The following is a 24417-nucleotide window of genomic DNA, read 5'->3' as shown; positions in this document are numbered from 1 at the left end:
CTATTGTTGACCAGACATACCATGCATATCATATATAAATCAATTTCATATTACTTATTCTCATTGTAATACTCAGTTGTATGCAAACTGAATTTATTAACAACGGTATAACAGCATCAAATACACTGTTATAACTGTAATCTATAGACCTACATTAATATTGTCCAAGAGTTCGATCACACAAAGAAAAGTATAAGGGAACCAGTGATAGTTAACTGTCTATTAATTTCTTTGTCAGTTGAATGAAATTCTACTCGGCTAGTAAGTTGACCGATATAATGAAGACGTATTGTTTGAACCCAATTATATTCACTAGAAAAATGTAAATTCTTGTTAATGAAATAGTACAAATTTTGAGGTGGTGAAGATTTGTTGTTCAGAAGGGTGATTTTTGTTGGGTTGAATTCTTTGGGTCGGATGCTTCAATTCTTAGGCTCTAATTATTTTTCTTGACAAAATTATCAGTAGTACAAACTTCAGATATACGTGAGCAATGAGAATTTCCTGACATTAATGCAGAAAGTTTATGTTGATGATGTTGTTTAGTAAGACAGCTAAACTAGTTTATCCCAGCGGACATAGCTCTCTAAAACCCCATAGATTTTATCTCTATGATGAGGAAGTGCTAGCCCTAAGCTGACTGCTTTAGGTCAAAGGGATCATCGCTAAAAATATTGTAAAACTTATGTTACCAGTTCCATGGGAAACTGAACTAGCATTAGTATATACAACTTTCAATTAAACTGTCACTTTGACCATACAATCGCTCACAAATAACAAAACTTTCGTTTCGCTACCTATAGGTATTACCTTTTGTTTCATATCAAATGTTTAAACAAGTTAAAAGGGTAAATTCTTCCCTATTATAAAAGGGAACTGTCTCCTGAAATTAGTGAAATGTCTCTTTAAAATTAGCAGTGTTTTTAATTGAGTTTGGCCTTTAAGCAAACAAGAAAATTTCATTAAGTCTAATAAAGTTAAAACATTAAAGGTGGTCAATAATCTTTAGAACACTTCAAATAGAACAATAGGAAGCAGTATCAAGCTAGTTGTCTTCCAAAAATATACTTTCAAATGAGTGTAATTAATACAAAAAGAAAATACTGGTCAGTTTTCGTATTACTTAATTGAAGTAACATAAAATGACTTATAGTTGATTTTATGGACAGCACCTTACACGGTGTTGGTATATGGATTAATGATAAATTACACTAGTTGAATTGATCATATGATTTATTTATTGTTGTGACGCATTCTGTGTTTAACACCAGTTGAGTATTATACAACCGAAAAACAAGGAATTGAGAAAAATGTGCTATTTTAATGGAGGACATTTGTATTGTTCTCTAAGTCGATCGACAATATGGGGACCAAACTATACAGTAGTATTAGTCTAACTAAGATATAAATACCGAAGTCTGAATTCTGAACCATTGGATTTTAGTTCAATGATCCTTGGGCGAAAGTTATTTAGCTCAGCTTTAAAGTCCTGAACTCCTTTCAATACGGGGTCATGCCTGAGATATTCTGAAGGATTCCATCCCAGGACAAAACTACTAGCCTGTATAAAATGTAGACTATTTTTACATTAAATTCACTTAGTATTGTTTGTTTGAATCTTCCCATTGATGTGTTACGACTGCAACGGGTCAGTCTGTGCATATTGCCTCGTTATAACCTTATTTCACAAGCATTGTAAGCAAAGATGGATAGTGAATAGCAGTGGAATCCAGTTTGACGCGCGTTTCGTCCTATTTGGGACTCGTCAGCTGGATCTACTTGTATGTCACAATTGATGTTTACTCTGGGACTCGAACCCAGTACCTTTCGCTTCAAACGCCATCACGTTATCCACTCGGCCACTGAGTCCTGAATAATTAAAAATCATTTGAAATAATTACAAAATAAAAATGAAAAACAACAAATCAAACTAATATCAAACCACTTACTAAAAACATTGTAAATAATGCTTTAAGTAAAAAGAAAAATCCAATAAATGAATTATATACTTCTTCTACAGATCGTCTTATATGTTTAGCTATCCCAGATATATTACAACCAACAAATATGAAACCAAATATAGAACAATAAAAAGCACTCCAAAATCTTAATTGTTTAAAATCAACTCCTGTACTCCTTGAAACCTGAAAAAGTAAGAAGAAAAAAGAAAAAAATAATGGAAATAGGATTAAAATCATCGACCAAAAGAAAAGGAAACAGATGAAATTCAATTAACTACTGTTATCATATTAATGTAAATATGTATGTGCTGACTAGTTAAGTTTTACTTTATAAGGCTCAATAATGAAATAAACGGTAGCATTTAGATACCTTGTCAACCATACCTTGTTAAATATATTGGTGAATGAATAGATTTTGAAGTTTGTAATACTGAGGAATGTTTTATTAATGTTATATCGGTAGAGTACGTATGTGCGTGCCCTGTTTAATATATGAACGTTATGAGATCTCCAATTGGAGAGCAGTGTATTATCGATCACTGTAATGATACACGAAAGCTGTATGAGCAGTCTTGAGTACTTATCAGTCCTGCTTTCTGCCTAGTCCAGCCAGTTAAGTCCACAACACCAATAACAGCCTCTGCAATCCGAGTCATTATTCTCAAACAAACTGGGTTTATATACTAAACAAACTGACCACATCGTACCACAAAATCGAAAATAACATATGTACAAGATTTGGCCAAATGTGTCTGTGAATAGGGAAACAGTATTTAATAGACTGGGTTTCAATCCGGGATCGTAAATCGTGCAGTAATAGTCTATAGGTCGAAATAAAGGTCATAATAAAAGGAACATGAATATGAATAGTTGAGTAAGTTAACAATTATACAATAAGAAATGTACACATCATATTGGTCCATATATAGTCCTCAAAGTTACCACTCATAAATCTCCACGGAATATAACAATTAATTTATAGAAAAAAGATGAAGAAAACGAAAAAAAACAAATGACAGATTACTTATTAATTAAAATACTGAATCGCCACTTAGAGACATCAATTCAGTATTCTTTTTTTCACAAATCACGGAACAACTAATTTTAATAGCTGAAAGCGTGAGTCAATTGAAGCTAGACAACCGAGGAAAACCTGGAAGCACTGGACAGCCGTTTCGTTCTATTGTGAGACTCCTCAGCTGTGCGCATCCAGTGGTCTATCGGTTAAGTGCTCTGGCGCGAGACTGATAGGTCCTGAGTTCGAATCTCACGAGGCGAAGTCGTGGATGGACACTGCTGAGAAGTCTCATGATAGGACGAAACAACCGTCCAGTGCTTCCAGGTTTTCCATGGTGATCTAGCTTCAATTGACTCATGATTTCAAATATGAAAATGCTGAACTCTCCACAAAAACTCCTGATAATAACTAATTTTAAGACTGCATACTTTTTGATAGATTGTAGAATTTTTTTTCAGATATTATTTCTAATTCGACTTCAAACAATGAAACTTAGCAAGTTAATACATATCAATTGCGAATATTAATCGTCATTTGTCGAAAGTAAATGTCATTGAAACAGAAAATTAATTTAATATACATCTATGAATGAGTAAATAGAACTTTAACATTGAGTTTTCAATAAGCAACATTCGACGTCAAGTTTGTTGATTCTTTTTTGTTCGTCAACTTCTACAAAAATAGTTGATAAAGCGATCCCAATCTCAATTATGCAGAAAGTTTGTCAAGATTCGGACGAATTAGTACTAATGTCTCCAACGGAATGATAAAATTTCCAAAATTATTTTAAGCATCAATTCTTAACTTTATTGAATAATATCACTGCATAAATAGGATTTCCTTACGATGAATAACACATGTCCCATCATATGAAGAAGAGACATTCTGAAATCTTGTAAGCACTAACTGTAAACACAAGACAGATTTAACTACTTAATAGAAGAAATATGATGGGATTTTTTTTACAATATCTTGTTGTGCTAAACAAACCCGCATAGTTTATTCCAGCTTCCAGACAGGCCAATTTACTCATTCTTCTTGAGCCACATTTTGATCTTATTAAGTATTTGTTTATCAACCTTTTTAATTTATGTGTGTGTGCACTGCTTATCCTACTCATCACATGTCTGTAATTTGTTTTTGTTTGACTAGAAAAATCAATTAACTCTTGATTAAATCGAATTGTCTCACACACCTACTCTACCGCGCATCGTCTGTTTGGATCAACGATTGTATGAAATTTGTGCATTCGAAATCCATTCTTGTATTTGACCTAGTTAATGCCGTTATTCATCAACGTGATTAAAATCGCTAATTATGTGAGAGGATTGATGATAAGTATAAGTCGATAACGATAATCAATCGATTCGATTGGAAATAGATATCGAACCACTACAATTCCGGTGCAAATCGAAAATCAATAAGTTCACTCTAATTAGTTCATTGTAAAATGAAAATAGATCGTGAAGCGATCGAGAAGATTAATAGCTTCGTAGGACGATTTTGGTGGCGTTACACTCACTAAATTGGAAGTTTATACTGCTAATGGTTTTTTCTAAGAACGATGGTAAACACTCTAAGATTAAACCATAAAGCTCAGAGAATACAATTTCATCAAAAGTAGACTAGTTTAAAAACGAAGACGAAAAAATAAAAAAATAATATTTTCTAATACTTTTTATTATATCGTCGTTGATACTTGTGATAGTAGTATGAGCAGTCTTTACTGAAATTTGTACAAACTAGGAGAACATTTCGATTATGTCTGGAGATATTATATAGTTGACATCATGAGTCAGTTACACATTAACACCGTTGGATGCCGGCCGGCTCAGTGGTCTGTCGGTTAAGTGCTCGCGCGCGAGACTGAAAGGTTCTGGGTTCGAATCTCGTGAGGCGGGATCTTGGATGCGCACGGCCGAGGAATTCCACAACAGGACGAAACGGCCGTCCAGTGCTTCCAGGTTTTCCATGGTGGTCTATCTTCAATTGACTTATGAACTATATAGATTACTAAAATCTCCACGAAAGCCCCTTCTGATAATGTCTATATATAGTTATCATTGATGGAATCTAAAAATCCCATTTTAATCTCATTGAGCACTAGTAGGCTGAATGTATCAATATCTCAGTGTTGATGTTTACAATAAAACTTGAACCCAATACGATTCACTTTAAATATCAGCGAACTATATAAAGAAACGTAAATTAGTATAACCATTTGAAAAGATAGAAACAAACATCAATTCTATAAGAACTCTCGTCTAAATTAGAGCGAATAGTTTCACAGTATTTGAGCGCCATCAATTCTGTTAAATAGAATTTTAGATTAGTTTCCAAAACTACTAACTTATAGTAAGGTATCTCATATGCTGAAAAGAAAGTTCTTTTTCATTTACTTTGTTTATACTTATAAACATTTTAAGGTCGCACTTATTTCATTTCAAATAATAGTGAAAGTGACATCAACAAATTTAACGCTTATTTACTGTTTCCAGTTGTATCACATTTTGAATAACTTTAATGTGTAGTGGTTTTGGATTATCCTGTTAATATTTTTGACTGAATTTTGATCAGTTTTAATCACCATGTGGGAATATTGTGCAGATTGTCTCACTACATGAATTGTCATGAGTGAACTCATTAGCTAAGTGGATAACACGTTAGACATTCGAAGTAAAAGGTACAAGGTTTGGATCTCGGGGTGAATATCAGGTTAGACCCAGATACATGCAAATGAAGGGTTCCAAATGTTACAAAATACTCGTCCTGGATATCAATCCTAGCCATACCCTATTTATTTAGAATGAATATTTTAGTTGGTGAATGTTTAATAAATATATCTTATATTATAAATGAGTAGAGAGACGTTACACACTTTGATAACCTGGTAGGAAAAACCTTATCACCGTTTGTCATTATTAAACACAGGTATCACAATCTCAGTAGCGGATTAAGCGACAGATCAGCTGCATACAAAATAACAATACATCGAACCAGAAGTGTGTTGTGGGTGGACTAGAAAACGTTTTCAGATATATCGAATGTAAAACAGTGAACTTTGTCACGTTTGACTGATCCTTTAAGAACTAAACGAATTCTATTAATCAAATTGTGATTTGCACATTAATCTAAGTAACTTGACATCACATATACTATATTTATTTGTTAAGTGGTTTAATGGTCGTCTACAGAGATCTCAACCTAAGTTTCATGGTAGCAAGCTCTAGTTAAAAAAGTGTAACTGTAGTCTAGAGGGACACGGACACAAATAACTTAGTAGTAAGGCCTCAAACTGTGGAGGTGCACAACTACGACTCGAATCCCACAAGGAACACAAGTCCACTGAAGATTACAGGTAGGAGCTTGCTGTTGAGCGCCAACTAGTATGAAATCTAAATCTGGCGTTTCCTTTCAATTATCTTCAGCGATCTAACATTAAAAATAATCTTTAATAACATCTATCAATTAATGTCTACCACAATCATATAAATTAATAAATATACTCAATATATATATATATTCTATAAATTTAGAAGTCATGTGTGATGATATACAAATTTAGTTTCTAGACATGATGATGTTTTGCTTTTGGTTAACCACGTGGCATCATCAATGAGCATACTTTTTGTAACGTAAAAAAAACAAAACAATGCTTCATATAACCTTGACATATTTGTCCTTTGGTTTTCAAAAACAAAAAAACAAGAAATAACACAATAAAATAGTAAAGTTAGGCTATAAAGTTCTTTACTGACCTGTATTATACCTACTCGGACCTAAACAATAAATCTATACAGTACTAGTGAGATAACGAGCAAAATGTTTAATTTTTTAAAAAAAAGGAGTAACTATGCATTAATAATAATAATAACAGAAGTGATAAAATCAATAAAAGTAGACACAATTGGAATTCAAAAAAAAGATCATAGATATTCAGTAAAACAAAAAAAGAAAAGAAAATTAATGATTTGTATAGAAATTTCTTTTTTTATTGCTAATAGACGTGTTTAGATATATCTATGTAACAATGTTTACGTAACTACAGGAGAAAAGAAAAAAAGGGGTGATTCATTGTAGTGAATTTTTATTCTCAAAGATGTACAGACTGTAAGCATGTACAATTTTTTTTGTTTCCGAGTGAACTGATTGAAAAAAAAGAACTCTTCTTTGGGATAATCTTTATTGTTGGATAATATTCAATGTGGGTTCTTTGTTTATTTAAAATAATAAAGTATTTAAAAGGGAGAAAGGGAAGAATTATTTAGTTAAAGCTAATCTAATCAATCAGTTGATCAGTACACTTACTTACTTACTTACTTACGCCTGTTACTCTCAATGGAGCATAGGCCTCTGACCAACGTTCTCTAACCCACTCACTCTATCATGCGCCTTCCTTTCTAGTTCTATCCAATTTTTGTTTATTCTTTTCATGTCTGTCTCCATTTCTCAACGTAATGTGTTCTTTGGTCTTTCTCTTTTCCTCCGGCCTTTAGGATTCCATGTGAGGGCTTATCTTGTGACACAGTTGGGTGATTTCTTCAATGTGTGTGCTATCCACATCCAGAGCTTCTTCCTGATTTTTCTTCCTCCACTGAATGGAATGTGGTTTGTTCTCTCCACAGTAGGTTGTTGCTGATAGTGTCTGGTCAGCGGATCCGAAGTATTTTGCGTAGACAACTGTTGATAAACGCCTGTATTTTCTGGATTATGGCCTTCGTAGGTCTACACGTCTCTTGTACACCATCTTCTTATATAGATATCATTACAGCATTATCAACCAGATTCTGATTATACAAAACTGTGAATATCAATGGGATTCAGAACGCCTATATCATTTCATCGGAAACTTGATATATTTATATCAGTGTTACTTTTCGTAGTGAAACTTAAACGGAACTCTTGTTACATCGTATAGTAGTTTATTTTGTACCGAACTATTGCTAACATCTTGGTGAAAAATACCCTTGTCATCGAAAAAAGTATAAATGCAAAACGAACCTTGTAAAATATTGAAAATGAAAGCAGGGAAATTTTCTTAGGTGATATTCTTAGAAAGGAATTAGAGTACGTATATATGAGTTTTATGAGACACAGACCCTAATTAGTCATGATAACTTGTTTTATGCTCATTCTTGAATACAATTTAAATAAACTTAGCAATGTCGTACACAAAAGAACAGACGGGAATATAAAGTGACGTTTCACTAGATATGCTTAATCTCTCAGTTATAGTATTTTTTATAGAGGAGAAAACGTTTAGTTTCACCATCTTAATGTGTAATGTAAATTCAGATACTTAGAAACATTAGTGTTGTCCAATACAATCATTGGATTTGTAATTGACTAATTCCATATTTCAGAATAAGCCAAATAATGTAAATAACTAGCTCCTCGTTATCATATTTGGTTAATATGCAGTCAGTTTTAAGCAACACAGGATCTTGGGTAACATTGCGTTTTAGCTTAACAAAGTATATCTTATCGGTATGATAAGATGAAAGAGTTCAAATAACTTTATGATACTGAGAAACACCATACATTGAAGAATGTTGTTTAAGCATAGAAGATAAATCAGATGAGTAAAATGTATGAAATAACAATCAAACTGAGAACTTAATGGAAGATAAAGAATAATATACATCTGTGTTATGGTAACTGATTCTAATCCATATCACTCAACGTTTACAATAACTGAGATACGTAAACATTTTTCGGTATATTTACTTTTGTATTTCCAAATAAAATCAAACAAATTAATATATGAAATATAAGAGAAAACTATAAGAATTCAAACTACTTAATCTAATTGTAAGCAAAGATGGATAGTGGCTATCAGTGCGATCCAGGAAGCACGTTTCGTCTTATTTGGGACTCGTCAGCTGGATGTACCTGCATATCAGAGTTGATGTTCACTCTGGGATTCCACTGCTAGCCACTATCTATGTTTGCTTACAATGCTTGTGAAATAAGGCTATATCAAGTCAACACACACACTATGCACATATACCTATAAGAGACTGATCAGTTGCAGTCCTAACACATCAATGGGAAGATTCAGACAAATAATACAAAGTGAATTTTTTACTAAATCGACTATTTATCATTCAGTGCTTCATGACATCTTGATTACTTCTAACGCCTAAAGGAAAGATTTAATAAATCATTGTATTAGTTTGTTTTTTTTAAACCTTTCTATCAGTTCATTTACATAACTTCTATGTATATCAGTACAATTTATTATGTATTATTATTCAATGTTATAACCCAAAAATTTTTAATTAAATCAATTCATTCAATTAGGAATAATTCTTCAACAATGAAACAGATTAAATCTATAATTGATAAAGGAATAATAACAAGGATACGAAAGTAAAATCTTCTCTTAATTAAATTAAACTTGGCTGAGTCCGTTTATTCCCTTTTTTTCAACTAATATAACTCTATCCAACCAAACATGTTCATATAGAAATTAATTTGTTTAATTGGCCTTTTTTTTTTAATTATGATATTGATGACAAATAAAGAAAAAAGTTGTTCTCCTTCCCTTTTTTGGAAATGTAATAATTATCATGAATAATAAAACAAAATATAATTTGTAATTAAAATTTTAAAAATTTGAATCTTTTTCATTCAGAAATGTTTCCTCATAATAATTCTACTTCACTTAAGCCTGTTACCCCTCATGGAGGAACATGGGATATCGATCAGAATTCTCTAACCAATTCTGTCTTAGACTCTCTTTTTCACTTGTTTCCGACTGATATTCAATCTTATAAAATTTACCCCATTTTCATATGCAATGTGTTCTTTGCTTGTCTCTGTTTCCTTTTGCTTGGAGTATTTCCAAGTTGGAACATGACTCATGGTGTATTTTGGTGATTTCCGCAACGTATGCCCAAACCACTTCCAGCATCTCTTCCTAATTTCCTCTTCAACTAGAATCTGTTTCGTCCTCTCCTACAGTAGGCTGTTGCTGATGGTATCCCATCAACTGATAAGCAGTATCTTGTGTAGACAACTGTTTATAAATACTTGTAATATTTTAATGATGGTTGTGGTAGTTCTCCAATTTTCACCTCCGTACAGTAGAACTGCCTCGACGTTCGTTTTGAAAATTCCCACTTTGATATTGTTTTCCAGTTGTTTTGAGTTCCATATGTTCTTCAGCTGTGGGGATGCTGTCCTTTCTTCGCCAATCCTCGACTTCACGTCTGCATCAGATCCTCCACTTTCGTTGATGAGGCTGCCCAGGCCGGCATGTGAAAAATTCCACATTTTCTAGAGCTTCTCTATCAAGTGTGATTGGGTTGGTGTTCTCCATGTTGTATTTGAGGATCTTGGATTTTTCCTTGTGTATTTTGAGGCCTACTGATTCAGAGGCTGTTCCAACAGTGTTTGTCTTCACCGGCATTTGTTGGTGTGTTTATGATAGGAGGGTCAGGTCATTTGATAAGTGCAAATCTTCTTAATGATTCCGAGCTTCTCCTCAGATATGGAGGCCTTCATAATCCAGTCAATCACCTTAAGAAAGAGAAAGAGGAAGAGTAAGCAGCGTTATCTGACTCCGGTCTTCCATGCACGACTTTGAAATGTATTTCGTCGTATGAATTTAGGATGAGGCTTGCGATCTCCTCAGCTAATCACTCCATAGTGTAGAAGAAGGCTCCGAAACGCTCTCCTGTCTACTCTGTCAAACGTTTTCTCATAGTCAATGAAGTTGATGTATAGTGACCCATTTCATTAAATTGATTATTCAACAATGATCCATGGTGTCGCGGTTCAGTCTGTACACGACCGATCCCTACGCAATCCGAACTTTTGATCTCGAATTTGGGCGTTTACTACGTCTTTCATCCGGTTCAACAACACCCTGTTGAAAATGTATCATGGTACAGATGGTAGCGTGATACCTATGTAGTTTGCACAATCGCTGTGATCTCCTTTTCTTGATACTTCGATGAGATATTATTTTCTACAGTCTGTCGATTCTTGTTCTTCCTCCCAAATTTTCGTGACTAGATTGTAGAACATTTTTGCAATACCTCTATGTCTGAATTCAGTGCCGTATTATTATGAACCACCCATTATAGTTACTGATTCATTCATTGCCGACCCTCAGATCTAATTTTTTTTAAATTACCTTTTATGTTTTACTCTTTATTTTTATTCACTTTTGTCAAATAACAATGTTTATAACTAATCTGTTCTACTACTGTTGATACTGTTAATTCTTCTACTACTTTGATAACTTTTTTTTCTCTGATCTGATGTGATGTGGGAACTTGAACCGATACATGTATGTACCATGTTCAATTTAGCCAATGGTTAACTGACTGACTGATACATTTAAAATAGGCAGGGTGAGGTTATAAATTCATTCAGTATTGTTTGTTTGAATCTTCCCATCGATTTGTTAGGACTGCAACTAGTCAATCTCTAATTGGCAAATGTACATACTGTGCGTATTGCCTCGATATAGCCCTAAATAGGACGAAACGCTCGTCCTAGATTCCACTGCTAGCCACTATCCATCTCTGCTTACCATGCTTGTGAATTTAAACTTCACCCCATCGCACAAGCAAATGGTTATCATGACTCAGTGGTCGAGTGGATAACGTGATGGTGTTTGAAGCGAGGGTACTGGGTTCGAGTCCCAGAGTGAACATCTAAATCTGAGATGCAGGTACATCCAGCTGACGAGTCCCAAATAGGACGAAACGCGCGTCGTGGATTCCACTGCTAGCCACTATCCATCTCTACCTACCAAGGTGAGGTTATGACTATTATGATCATGATAGAGATTTTATTGTTTTAATCTTATAGCTTTTACTTCCTTTTGCAATTATCAATAGAGACCAGATATGTGAAATAATCAAAATATACATGAAACTAACTCTTAACTAATAAATTATCTCATCGTTAACAACTATAAAAAATCTATTCATATGTATCATGCAAACCAAGCTATACAGCTGTAAAATGTAGAACAATGCTGGTAAGGAGGTAGTTGACAGCTGAATATATACAAGGCTAATAAAAGCGAAAAAAAATCATGCATACATTGAAAAAAGTGATACATGTTTTACACTTTAACAATAAATGGATGATCATCTGCTATGAAATTTCTATTTTAAATTACTTATTCACTCATTCTTCGGAATAAAACGTTTAAACTTAGATTATACAGTGGGATAATGACGTTTATAACAATAAGATTTGAAAATTCAACCGACATTAAAGTCTATCAGTGAATAGGACTAAAACTGATAGTTACAACTGTACAAATTATTTATTAGCGACTACCTCACCATTGTGTATTCTTTTCTGTAAATTTATGAACACTTGGTATAAATTATAGATAACAAAAAAAAGACCTACTATGTTTGAAAAAATGTGTGAACTAAGTTCATAAAATGTGTATACCTCAACCTTACTGTTTTCTAGCTACTCCTTATTTTTAAGCAGATACTTGTTCCACGTCTATTTTCTTCATTCAAAGCAACCTAGAAATTCCCTCAGAATGCAGCTGTAAAGCTGCTTTATATTTTCACATTTTAATTCACCTACATGATTATTTAACATTTCCGAAGTAAAAAGAAATCACCGATATCTAAATTTGCTGATAGTAGTTTGAAGTAGTTGTCAGACTAAGACCCAGAATTTCGCGTATAATCAGGTTCAATGTCATTCGTTTTTGTGAAAACTATGTATTTATGACGATATTAAATCTTTTACTAATCAAAAGGTGATGAAAAATAGGGTACAAAGAGTAAACTGATTCAAATGACGGGCGTTCAAGAACGGTAAATTTGATATTTTATTTGACCTTTCCCATAACCAACGACCTTTCCAGATCATTTTGTATATTAATCGGACAGATCACACATAAGACATTCGAAACCTTACGTTATCAACTTCTAATTTTGATTATTAGATACTTTTGATCTCACGCTTGTGTTATTTTCAACTGATTTCAATTGCTTTCATTATTAAATGTAGGTACATATTATGTGCCTACTGAGTTGTCGGTTCATCTTTTCTCATCTAAATCCTCATACATAATCCTCCTTAAATTCTTTCAGCACATAAGGTATCTTCAGGCTGAAGACAAACTGTTTAAAGACTAAATGTTGCACGCGCATTTATCGTAATAAGAAATTTACATTTAAGTAAACAAAATGTTGTCAACATTATCTAAAAAATAAATTAATTAAATCCTAGAATTGAAATCTAACTGGAAATCAAATGTTCTTGTAATACATTTCAAAGATGAAATATTATTAATACTTACCGACACTAAGGAAGATTCAACAATGTACATAGGAGCAGAGATACCAATAATTGCCAGTGGTTGACCGGATAAAACAGTGAAAATAATCAAAAAAACTCCAACTGCTAAAAGAGTTAACGTCACAGTATAGGAAGGGTCAACTTGTGTATCTGGAATAAAAAAAGGTTAACATAAAAGTTCGATAAGTTTAATTAAATTAAAAGATAGCAAATCAGTCCATTTACATTATTTATTATTTATTTTGGCTAATTGGTACCAAATATTTGAAAGGTTAACCCTAACATTCCATATTGTATTATATCAGAAACAAATGGAATGGATTAAATTCACAGTTGAATGTTTTAACATAAACGAACTAGACTTAATAGTAATGTGATAAGAAACATTAAACTAACAGATTAGAATAAAGTAGAAATAGAATAACTCATAAAAAACTCCATGAAGACCAAATTTTACGAGTATTAAACACACTGAATTAAGAAAACTAACTTTCAGTGACTAAAATTAGTTAAAATTATGTTTTTTCATAGTTGAAATAATGAGTAAATTGAAGCTAGACCATCATGGAAAACCTGGAAGCACTGGACGGCCGTTTCGTCCCAGTATGGAACTCCTCATCAGTGCGCATCCACGATCCCACCTCGCGAGATTCGAACCCAGGACCTACCAGTCTCACGTCAGAGCACTTAACCGATTATGTTTGAATGGAATCTGGTTACTGTAAATCATAGTATTTCTTAAAATAAACCTTCAGTTAATTGCCCACTGTAAAACGAAAAAAAGCAGTAACTAAAAAACTCAACCTAAAATATTAGGCCTAAACAATCTCGATTATGTGGAAAAATTACACAGTTTAACTGGCCGCCATCGAAATAACCTATCTTGAACCGATTACAATGATCCGTCCTGGATGTTACGATATTTATCACTTATTGTTTTTGCTAAAATAATAATCAATCGTTTTTCATCGGTTACCATGTGACTGCATCTCCTCACGATGCTCAACTGCCTTGTGGATCAGACCTTTCGGTCAAAGGCTCCGGGTGTGGCCCCCTAAGAAAACCACCTGCTTCAGTTTGGGCACCTGGTCAGTATCACAGCCCTCACACAAATCAAATGAGATTTGTGTGGCGCATATCTATCTGGTGCCCCTTTGTACCAATATTTATGTGTTCAAATAAATAAATAAATAATGTCAATGTCACATGTTAAAATATAGATTCATTTATTTTGTTTTTTCAGAACAAGTTAAGCTATTGCCAGCCTCTTATAACTTTTTTTTAGAAAATTTCAGTAAAAGAGAATTACAATTTAGAATCTTTAACTAAAATGTAATCCCTTTAATGATGTAAATCAATTTCTTAATGATTATAGAAAAGTTTTCGTTTGAATCTATGTCATGTATGAAAATTGTCTCCAACGCTCTAATATGAATTAGGTATTATTGATGGAAAGTAACCAGTGTTTTTGATAGAGTTTTGTTTTCTGGAATGGATGGTTTGGTCGTGGAGCTTTCATCGTCCTTCTGAACGACATCATCAATACAAACTTCAGGTGGAAGTGAAGTGTTTGAATTTCTCCACATGTGGTTCACAGCTTGTCCTGTGCACGTCGATGTTGATTGGTACTTGTTGACTTTAAATCAGTCACTGTTTATTTCTTTGTTTTGGTAGTATCTCCTATTGGTTTGATTTTTGTTACTATGTTGCTGCATTATTTTCCTTATTGGTTGGTAACCAATGTGAATGTTTGATTATTTCTCACTGTATGTGTTTGATATCTTCTATTAGATACATTATTAACTCTTGTCAAAAGATTTAATTTCTTCTAACGTTGACATAAGTTAGCTTGATAAATGATCATAGTAGTGACATCAATATCTTATTCAACAAAGAGTGTTATCAAATTTGCAACAGTAACATTACTATGTGAAACAACAATGTGGTTTAACAAAAAGGTCTATTGTCATAAACTTTTTAATTCATAGCTAAGCAGTGTTAAGGTATACTATGCTTATTATTGGTTACAGTATTCATATACAAAAGGTAACTTATTTAATCTTTCATCCTGACAAATTTTTTCGACCATAACTTATTCAAAGCATCATTTACTTTGCCTATCTTCTACCCAGTTAACATCTTCATCATAAACGAACTCATTTTTGTTTTTACGCCCATTCTTAATGACATTGGATTTTACAGCATTTTCCATGTCAATTTAAGTAATGAAGGTTTTATAATAATTGATTTCAAGCTGGTTTCAATCATATTCTTGAATCATTTTCAAGGTCTCTGGCTCGAGACTGGTAGGTCCTGGGTTCGAATCTCGCGAGTGCGGGATCGTAGAAACGCACTGCTCAGGAGTCCCATAATAGGACGAAACGGCCATCTAGTGCTTCCAGGTTTTCCATGATGGTCTAGCTTCAATTGACTCATGATTTCAACTATGAAAATACTAAATCCTCCACAAACCCCCCCAGATCTATAATTTTCAAGTATTAAATAATGAACAAAATAAATAGTTATGATTATGAATGTAAACTTATTGGAAAGAGATAACATAGGGTTTTCTTTCTATTTATCTATATTTTATAAAAGTGAATAAATGATACAGTTCGTCCTTCAAATTTGAAAGAAGTGATTTACTGCTAATCCAGCATATAAATAATTAACTTGTAGGATTATTCGTAAAACATTGAAATTCATTCAGTGAAATGAAATGATCAAAACATTTTGAAAAGAAAAAAAATGGCTAATTATAAACCAACTATGTGGAAATCAAGACAATTCACTATTGAATTATTATGATATAAAGAAAAACAATTTAGCAAAAGAATAGATTAAGTGATTGTTTTCATTTTTAAAATGGAGCCAAAAACTTGATATTATTCAATAAATATGAAAGGAATATGAAGGTGTTTCTTTATATCTAGATTGTTATTTAATTTCACAACAGTCATAAACTATATCTAACAATAAAGTATATAAATAAATTATTATATTTGTAATATCACAATGAGGACTCAGTGGCTGATTGGATAATGGCGTTTGAAGCGAAAGGTACTGGGTTCGAGTCCCCAGAATGAACATCAACTTTGCCCCCAAATGCCCTGGTACGGCCAAGAGTGGAGAGAGTCCGCTCTTCCTCTCGAAATGCTCTCACATGGCCACGCGAATATAAAGCCTCTACCAGGGAAGTCCTACTCACTGCCGTCTCGTAGCACCGGTGTTGTTTACGAAATTGAGAGGACGAAAAGCGAATGTCCGGCGCTTTAACCGGGTTGGTGGACATGGAAAGTTCACCTAGGGGAGTTGGGAAACACTGATTCCAAATCAATGGTGCACATGGGCTCCAGTATCCTGAGGGAACAAATGGCGTATGAATCAATCGTTGGTCACCGGCTACCATGTGACTGCATCTCCTAACGATGCTCAATTGCCGTGTGGATCAGACCTTTCGGTCAAAGGCTCCGGGTGTGGGCCCCTAAGAAAACCACCTGCTTCAGTTCGGGCACCTTGTCAGTATCACAGCCCTCACATAAATCGAATGAGATTTGTATGGCGCATATGTATCTGGTGCTTCCTTGTACCAATATTTATGTGTTTAAATAAATAAATAAATAATCACAATGAATAGAAAAATTAGATTATCTAACGTTTCGTGATTCAGTGTAAGCCAATTTTTCAGAGAATAAATAACCAAGTATATAATTATTTAGCTAATTACTCAATCTTTTTATTAACGGATTCTCATCATGTTTACAGTGTAATGAATATTTATTTTGAATTATTAAAAGTTAGTTCATAAATTACTAGTTCATAAACTGATGTGTTGATTAGAAACCATAGTTTATAGAATACAAAAGACAGCTAAACATATATAGATCAAAATAGTTCTTTTACCAAATTGTTGAATAATAATGGAGTACCAAAATGAAGATTTGAAATATCGTAAATAAAAAGTATTGAAATGTTCAAAACTAGAACAACCACGTGTTTTATGTACTTTATGTTTTACTGATTCATTTCAATATGAAGGTTTATTTAGAAAATCTCGTTTTTTTGGCATAAATAATTCCTTTTTTAAAGTTGTTTTTTTTAAGGATTTTATTTATATTTGAATCTATTTCAATATATAATAACAATATATATGAATATTATATATTACATATATTATTATATAATATATAATTGTTTCCTTAAATGGGTTAACGAAATACTTACATCAAGATGAATTACACAGAAATGACTAAAAAGTTAGCTGTGTTATATCCCGAAGCGATTTATGGATGGTAACTTTTGAAGACTGTTTATGGACCAATGTCATATGTATATCTCTTATTGTATAATTGTTAAGTAACTCAACTATTCATATTCGTGTTCCTCTTGTTATAAGCTTCATTTCGACTTATAGACTATTATTATTATTAGATTATTATTATTATAGACTATACGATTTACCATTCATGAGTTATCCCTAGTCCATTAATAACTGTTACTCCTATTCACAGCCACATTTGGCCAAATCTTGTACAAATGTTATTTCCTATTTTATGGTACGATGTGGTCCAGTATGTTTGAGAATATTGATTCATGTTCCAGAGGCTGTTATTGGTGTTCTGGACTTAACTGGCTGGGCTAGGCAGAAAGCAGGACTGATAAGTATTCAAGACTGGTCATACGGCCTTTGTGTACCACTGCTCCGATCGATAATTCACTCCTCTCTAATTGGCGGTCTTATCACATCATATATTAACAGGGCACGCACTCACTCGATATAACAAGCTGCATGAAGTTTTTATTCAAAAATATTTTAAGTAATTATTCCTGATAAAAACAACTGCCCTGTCAGATAGATTAATCTACTTTGTTAAATAATTATCGTATCATTTCAATGAAGAATTAAATCACAATTATATGATGGAAGAATATTGCTTTCAATAATTTCTCATGAGGTTCTACAACTATATATCCAAATTTATAATCCACAATGGAAGATTGACCAAGTTTAAGGCAGAGTACATCATTTAAGAAACTGTAACATATGAATCAAGGAATGTTTGTAATATCAGATCAAATCGTTAGTGTTGGAGCTGACTAATATGTAGTGTTAACTTGAATCAGTTTATAAGTGAAATAAAATTGTAAGACAAATGATCAGAATATATATAGTTGACATGGGGGTGAGATGGAACAATGGGATTACAAATCAGAAATTACGTAATATGTAGAATAAAATGAATTAGATCAAATATAGTAAATAGATGTGGATGTTGAATAAATATTCTCTAAAAGGTTAGCAAATGTGATAATAATAATAATGACCGGTAAGATGTGTAGATAAAATAAGTTAAGGATATAAAAATGAATATTAATCAAAATTAATGTCACCATATTATGAAATTGATTATTAACAAGTTGACCCTGAAGTTGTTCACGGTAAAAGGACCGGCTGGACATATTTCTTTTGGATACAAAGCTCCGGCTTTTTGATCAGAATAGCAATTGCTATATCTGACCTAATTCATATTATTCTACATATTACGTAATTTCTGATTTGTAATCCCATTGTTCTCTTTCTTACCCTATATCAACTATATATATTCTGATCATTTGTAATACGATTTTATTTCACTTATAAACTGATTCAACACTTCATATCCGTCAGCTCCAACATTAACGATTCGATTTGACTTAATATGACAAACAACACTCCTTGATTTACATGTTACACTTTTGTTAAACGATGTACTCTGCCTTAAACTTGGTCAATCTTCTTTTGTGGATTATTAATTTGGATTAATAATTGTCGAACCTGATGAGAAATTCTTGAAAAGAATATCCTTCGTTCATATTAATTGTGTTTTAATATAATGGGAATTTTTCAGAGAAAAATCAAATGTTTTGAAGCAACCAGTTCAAAAGATGTCATCTTATCGTAGGACGCGAGGTGACCTTATACTGGCATTTCGTATCTTTAATTATGATCTGGGTGTTAATATGTCTTATCTTTTTGCTCCCTCCAGCACTAATAATCTCCGGGGTCATAGCAAGAAGGTTCTGAAACCGCGATCTAATAAACTAAAGGTGGGGTCCCGTTTTTCTCATCGAGTGGTCAATGACTGGAACGCTTTACCAGAACAAGTGGTATCAGCACCATCAGTGAACATTTTCAAGAAGAAGCTGGACCTTAACTGGAAGGAAATCTGTCAGGATTAACACAGGTTCATCAACCTACTATCCTTATTACTGAAGACCAAATGATTATAAGTAAAAAAATTATTGTCATTTTTGTGAATTATTCGTTGGCCTTGAACTCTTCAAATATCTATGGGGCATCATTTACACTAGTGACTGAGCTAACAATTCTTCTACTTTATGTAATGGTAGTATATGATCTAACTATCTACGTTATATTATATTCATTTTTCATTTACAAACAATCCAAACTAATCTCATTAACCCCTTATACTGTTCTATGGAATCTTCATTAGGTAAACTATTTTTTATATTAAACCAAAATTTCGACAATGAAACAAACACAAGTTGTTAATGAAAAAACAGATTACTCTATATGGTTGTAAGAAATACAAAAACTAGTGATGCAGAATAAGAAATGTGATATCTTTTTAACAAAACAGATGTTTTCCAGCATTTCTTTATCAATTTAACTATTCAATGATAGTAAGACATGAGGTTTAAGTGAATATACTCTAACCTAATTTCATATTTTATAGCTAAGTGAGAGGTATGTTTTTTTTGTTATTGGGTTAGCAAATTTAGTGTAACAAATTAAATGACATCATGTGAAATCGATTCCATTAAAAAATTAGGGTAACTTTTAACATAGAATATAAGTAGATAATATTGAAAAAACAAGTGAACCAATTTTTTGGTTACAAAACTGAGGCAGAACCGAAGCTGATATTTGTGGTCTTCTGTCATCAAACAAGTTAGATAGTTACAAACCATCGACAGAAAGTACCGAACTTACTACCCAAACTGATTAGCATCAACAGGTTGAGCGTCTGCCTGTTTATTATTGTTCATTTCAAAATACTCAAAGTGAATTTCAAAGATGTAAGGAACTACTGAATTCCTTCAAGTAGAACAACAGAATATATTCTATTCCTGATGTGCTATCAGTTTCCTTAGAATTTTATTTCGAAGTAGTCGCGTTTTCAGACTATTCATATAAACTAATTACAGCTAGCAGAATTTCTTTTTGATGTTAGACTAATTGACAGATAGTTTCTTTAACAGCGACTACGATTTCATGTAAATCTATTACCTGGAAATCTATATAAACGCCTTACAAACTGCATATAATTATTGCCAAGTAAACTTATGCTAAGACAAGTATATAAATAGAAGGATCTTATCGTCAAAGGATAACTCACAGAATAAGACAATATGAAATATTCTAACTTTAAAATATAGCAACTTTCCTTAAGCTTTTACTCAGATCAAATATAAGGGAAGTTTCTCTCTTTTGCGATGTCTATTAAAACGTAAGTCTATAACAAAGAGTGAAAATTATCAAACGATTAGACTGTATTAGCATATTAATTAAATAAGCTGTCCAACACAAAGAAACAAAGTGACTTGAAAGGCTCAAATCAGTAGTGTGTTGATTGTTCCTTCACTTTTAAACATCTAGATGAGTTCCGGAAAGTAGTCACTAATTTTTAAATTTTTGGAAAGTTAAGATTTGAAAAATATACGTTTAAAATAGCATAGTATGTTGAGAACACAAACTTTTCAGACTGATTACTTTGACTTTTCGGAATAATGACTGGTAATTTGAAAAATTGATTACAAAAATACGAATACATTTACACTTCTGCTTTTTCTTGATGGGTCGGGTGTTTTATTGATTTATTCCTTTTCTCTTACCTTTGTTAATCGCACAATCTTATGACTTTTAGGCTTTTGTGAAATGTTGCTATGAGGATTTTTTGCGTCTGTCTACATTAATTACCTCATTATTTAAACTTATAAATAAATTCACTTAGTATTGTTTGTTTGAATCTTCCCATTGATGTTTAGGACTGAAACTGGTCAGTCTCTAATTGGCATATGTGCATACTGTGCCTCGATACAGCCACTTGCTTGTGCAATGGGGTGACTATCAAGACTCAGCAATTGAGTGGATAATGTGATGGCGTTTGAACCGAAAGGTACTGAGTTCGTGTGACAGAGTGAACATCAACTCTGAGATGCAGGTACTTCCAGCTGACGAGTCCCAAACAGGAAGAAACGCACGTCCTGGATTCCACTGCTAGCCACTATCCATCTTTGCTTATAAATAAATTATTTATTAAGACATAATAGATTTAAGACAAAAGTTTATTTATGAAACAATATAAATGAAATAGAATTACGAATATTCAATAGTCAAACTTACTTAATAATGCAGCAAATGTAATAGACGGTGAAAGATTGACAAAGTAGATAAATAGAACACTGCCAAAAACAATACTGAAATTTTCTTTTCTTATTGCATCTTTATAATCACCTGGCATTCTTTTTATCCATGGTCGAATTCCACGTGATAATTCAATAAATGGTGGACAAAAATCTCGTAAAAATATTTTTCGTTTAGATATTTTAGGTGTATCAATTTCATTTGATGGAATAGGTAATTTATCACTATCCGGTTTAATGATATTATCAGTTTGTTGTTTTAAATTAAGTGAAGATGGAACATATGAACCATTGACTAAATTGTTTTGTGATTGTTCAGTCAATTTTCTCACTGCAAATGAACCTGTGTATAAGAAAGTTAGGTTTCATGCTGGAAATTAAATTATTAATATTACTGATTAATTCGATAAGAATAGAAAACGTTATTTTGTTTTGAGAAAAACTAGTTGTCATAATGTACATAATGGTAGCTGACTAATAACCATTAATTTTGATGATATACAGTTTGTTGATGTACTTCAACAAAAGTTATTCAGTTCAAAGGAAGAATGAATCTTTACTTGGAATACTACTTGACTATTTAGACTAACATTTTATAACTTAACTGTATAATAATAATATTTTGTTCTATCTAATTAAGTAATAATAGCGAAATAAGTAGGAATTCTACTTACATACTTACTTACGCCTGTTACCCCTCATCGAGGAGCATAGGCCGCTCACCAGGAATTCTAACGGCACAAAATTAGATGCCATTTGTCATAGATCAGCACCAATTGTGTAATCATTGAATCTGATCGGATGGGACTGGATAACTATTTTATCCTAGTTTTATGAACATATAGACCTGGAAATTCCGGAAACCAGGACTTTTGCACTTTCTATCAAGTACATAACATTTAGACTACTGGTTTTCAAATCAAATTTTTCACATATCCAACATTTAATCTATGATTAATTTTTATTGTGATGAAATATCATCAACGATCCCTGTCTGGTTGAACTCCATCTAATTTATTTTAATACCACTTCTATCAATAATCAATCAGTTTAACTCAACCTGAATGTACTTTTTTTGAGGAAATGAGGAAATTGTACACACATTTATAACATATAAACACATTTATTCTGATGTTTCTGAATACTTCCCTTGGGTTATTTCAAAACATGGAGAATGCATTGTTGATCATAACAAGAAATTTATTTCATGTAATCAAGACGAAAAACAACAAACAAATAAACCAGTATTGGTAATTGTACATATAGGTTTATTGTCTTTTTTCGAATATGTTTTCTACATTTGAAAGAAATTTGAAAATCCGAAAAATATGTGTGTATATATACGGGAATATGAGGGTAAAACCGAGTAAAAGGTTACACTAAGGTGATAAGTAAATTATCGAATAGAGATAATGAACGATGAATACAGTCAATATATATGTATATAGGATGCATAGAACTACATGGAAGATGCAAACGAGGTAAACATATGTGAAATTTCCAAATAACATACTAATAAATCAGTTAATCATTATCACATTCTTCGTTTATCTAAAAACAAATGGATGTGATGAAAAGGAAAAGAAAAATACAAGAGCTAGAAAAAAAAGAAAATTTCTTTCAATTGGTAAGTTTATTTATGACATACAAATTTCACACAATAATTAGTTAGATACTGCTGCTGCTAGGATTCATTAATTTCTACTCTCATTGTTTTATAAATATTACGACAGCAAAGTAATCATTTGTAGGCGACGAATACTAATCCACCGATAAGATTAAGTTAGAATTAAGCTTGATAGTCAGGTATGAATTGCATTGAACAGAGAACGGCCTATAGTCGCCCAATTTCCCAATCGTTTATTTATTAACTAATGTCCAGTTATATTTATCTTCTTGTTTGATATTTTATGTGTCAGCGGAAAAAAAACCTAATCTACTGAACAGCTGTCTTATTTTATGTCACCATTTCAACTGGGTGGGAAGAGGTACCTTAAGTCCATAATTAGGTTCCATCAGTTTCTATTTCTTATCTACATCATATAATTGGATAGCATCTGTCAATTAAACATTCTGTTCCTTTACCGTGAACAATCAGAAATTCACACAGTACATCATAAAATCTCACTACGTGACATTCGTTCGACTCTCAAATTTCTTCAACTGATTACAGACTAAATATAGTAGTATCGTTTGTTAAAGAAAAATTTAAAGAATTTAGATTATGTTTACAGATATACTTTGATCAACATCGGAGATGAAAAAGAAATAAATCGGTAATAAAGCATAAAATATGAACTAATCTCAAGAAATTTTAATGTTCCCTATCGTTTATTTGTTAAGTATATGAGTATTATCCTAGAAACAAAATGTCAGAAGGATAAAAAACACAATAGGTTTCTGATATGAACAATCAATGTCACACATAGAACAATATTTAGCACAAAAGACTGCTCAGTGAGGTTAAGTGAATAAAGATTAGATAACGAGAAGAGGAAAAAAAGTTATAAAGAGAATAAAATAGTCCAAAGTAAATCATATTTAACGGGCAACAAAATTAAATCTATAATAATGTAGTTTCTTTCGTCATTCATGATATTCATGATATTCTTCCTCTGTTTTTTCTTTGAGTTTGTTTCAACCAACCTTACAAATTATTCTCTTTTATGGTTGATGCCATGTACCTCCAGACTTTAATTTTTCTTGGCTATAAACCTG

At 32.4% G+C, this 24417-nt stretch overlaps 1 protein-coding gene across 1 annotated transcript in view; it reads right to left on the bottom strand.

Moving 5' to 3' along the window:
- Positions 1–309: 309 nt before the first annotated feature.
- Smp_180960 (putative anion exchange protein) overlaps positions 310–24417 on the bottom strand; it is a gene marked incomplete at both ends in the record, with an annotated part of 49715 nt that continues 25607 nt past the window's right edge. The window contains 4 exons of the mRNA XM_018796147.1: positions 310–312; positions 1950–2144; positions 13274–13422; positions 21680–22042. Coding sequence (XP_018650389.1) covers positions 310–312; positions 1950–2144; positions 13274–13422; positions 21680–22042 — 710 coding nt within the window. The remainder of the gene's footprint in view (positions 313–1949; positions 2145–13273; positions 13423–21679; positions 22043–24417) is intronic.

This window comes from Schistosoma mansoni, chromosome 2, assembly GCF_000237925.1.
Source record: "Schistosoma mansoni strain Puerto Rico chromosome 2, complete genome".
NCBI lineage: Eukaryota > Metazoa > Platyhelminthes > Trematoda > Strigeidida > Schistosomatidae > Schistosoma > Schistosoma mansoni.
This window is presented reverse-complemented; position numbering and strand designations above follow the sequence as displayed.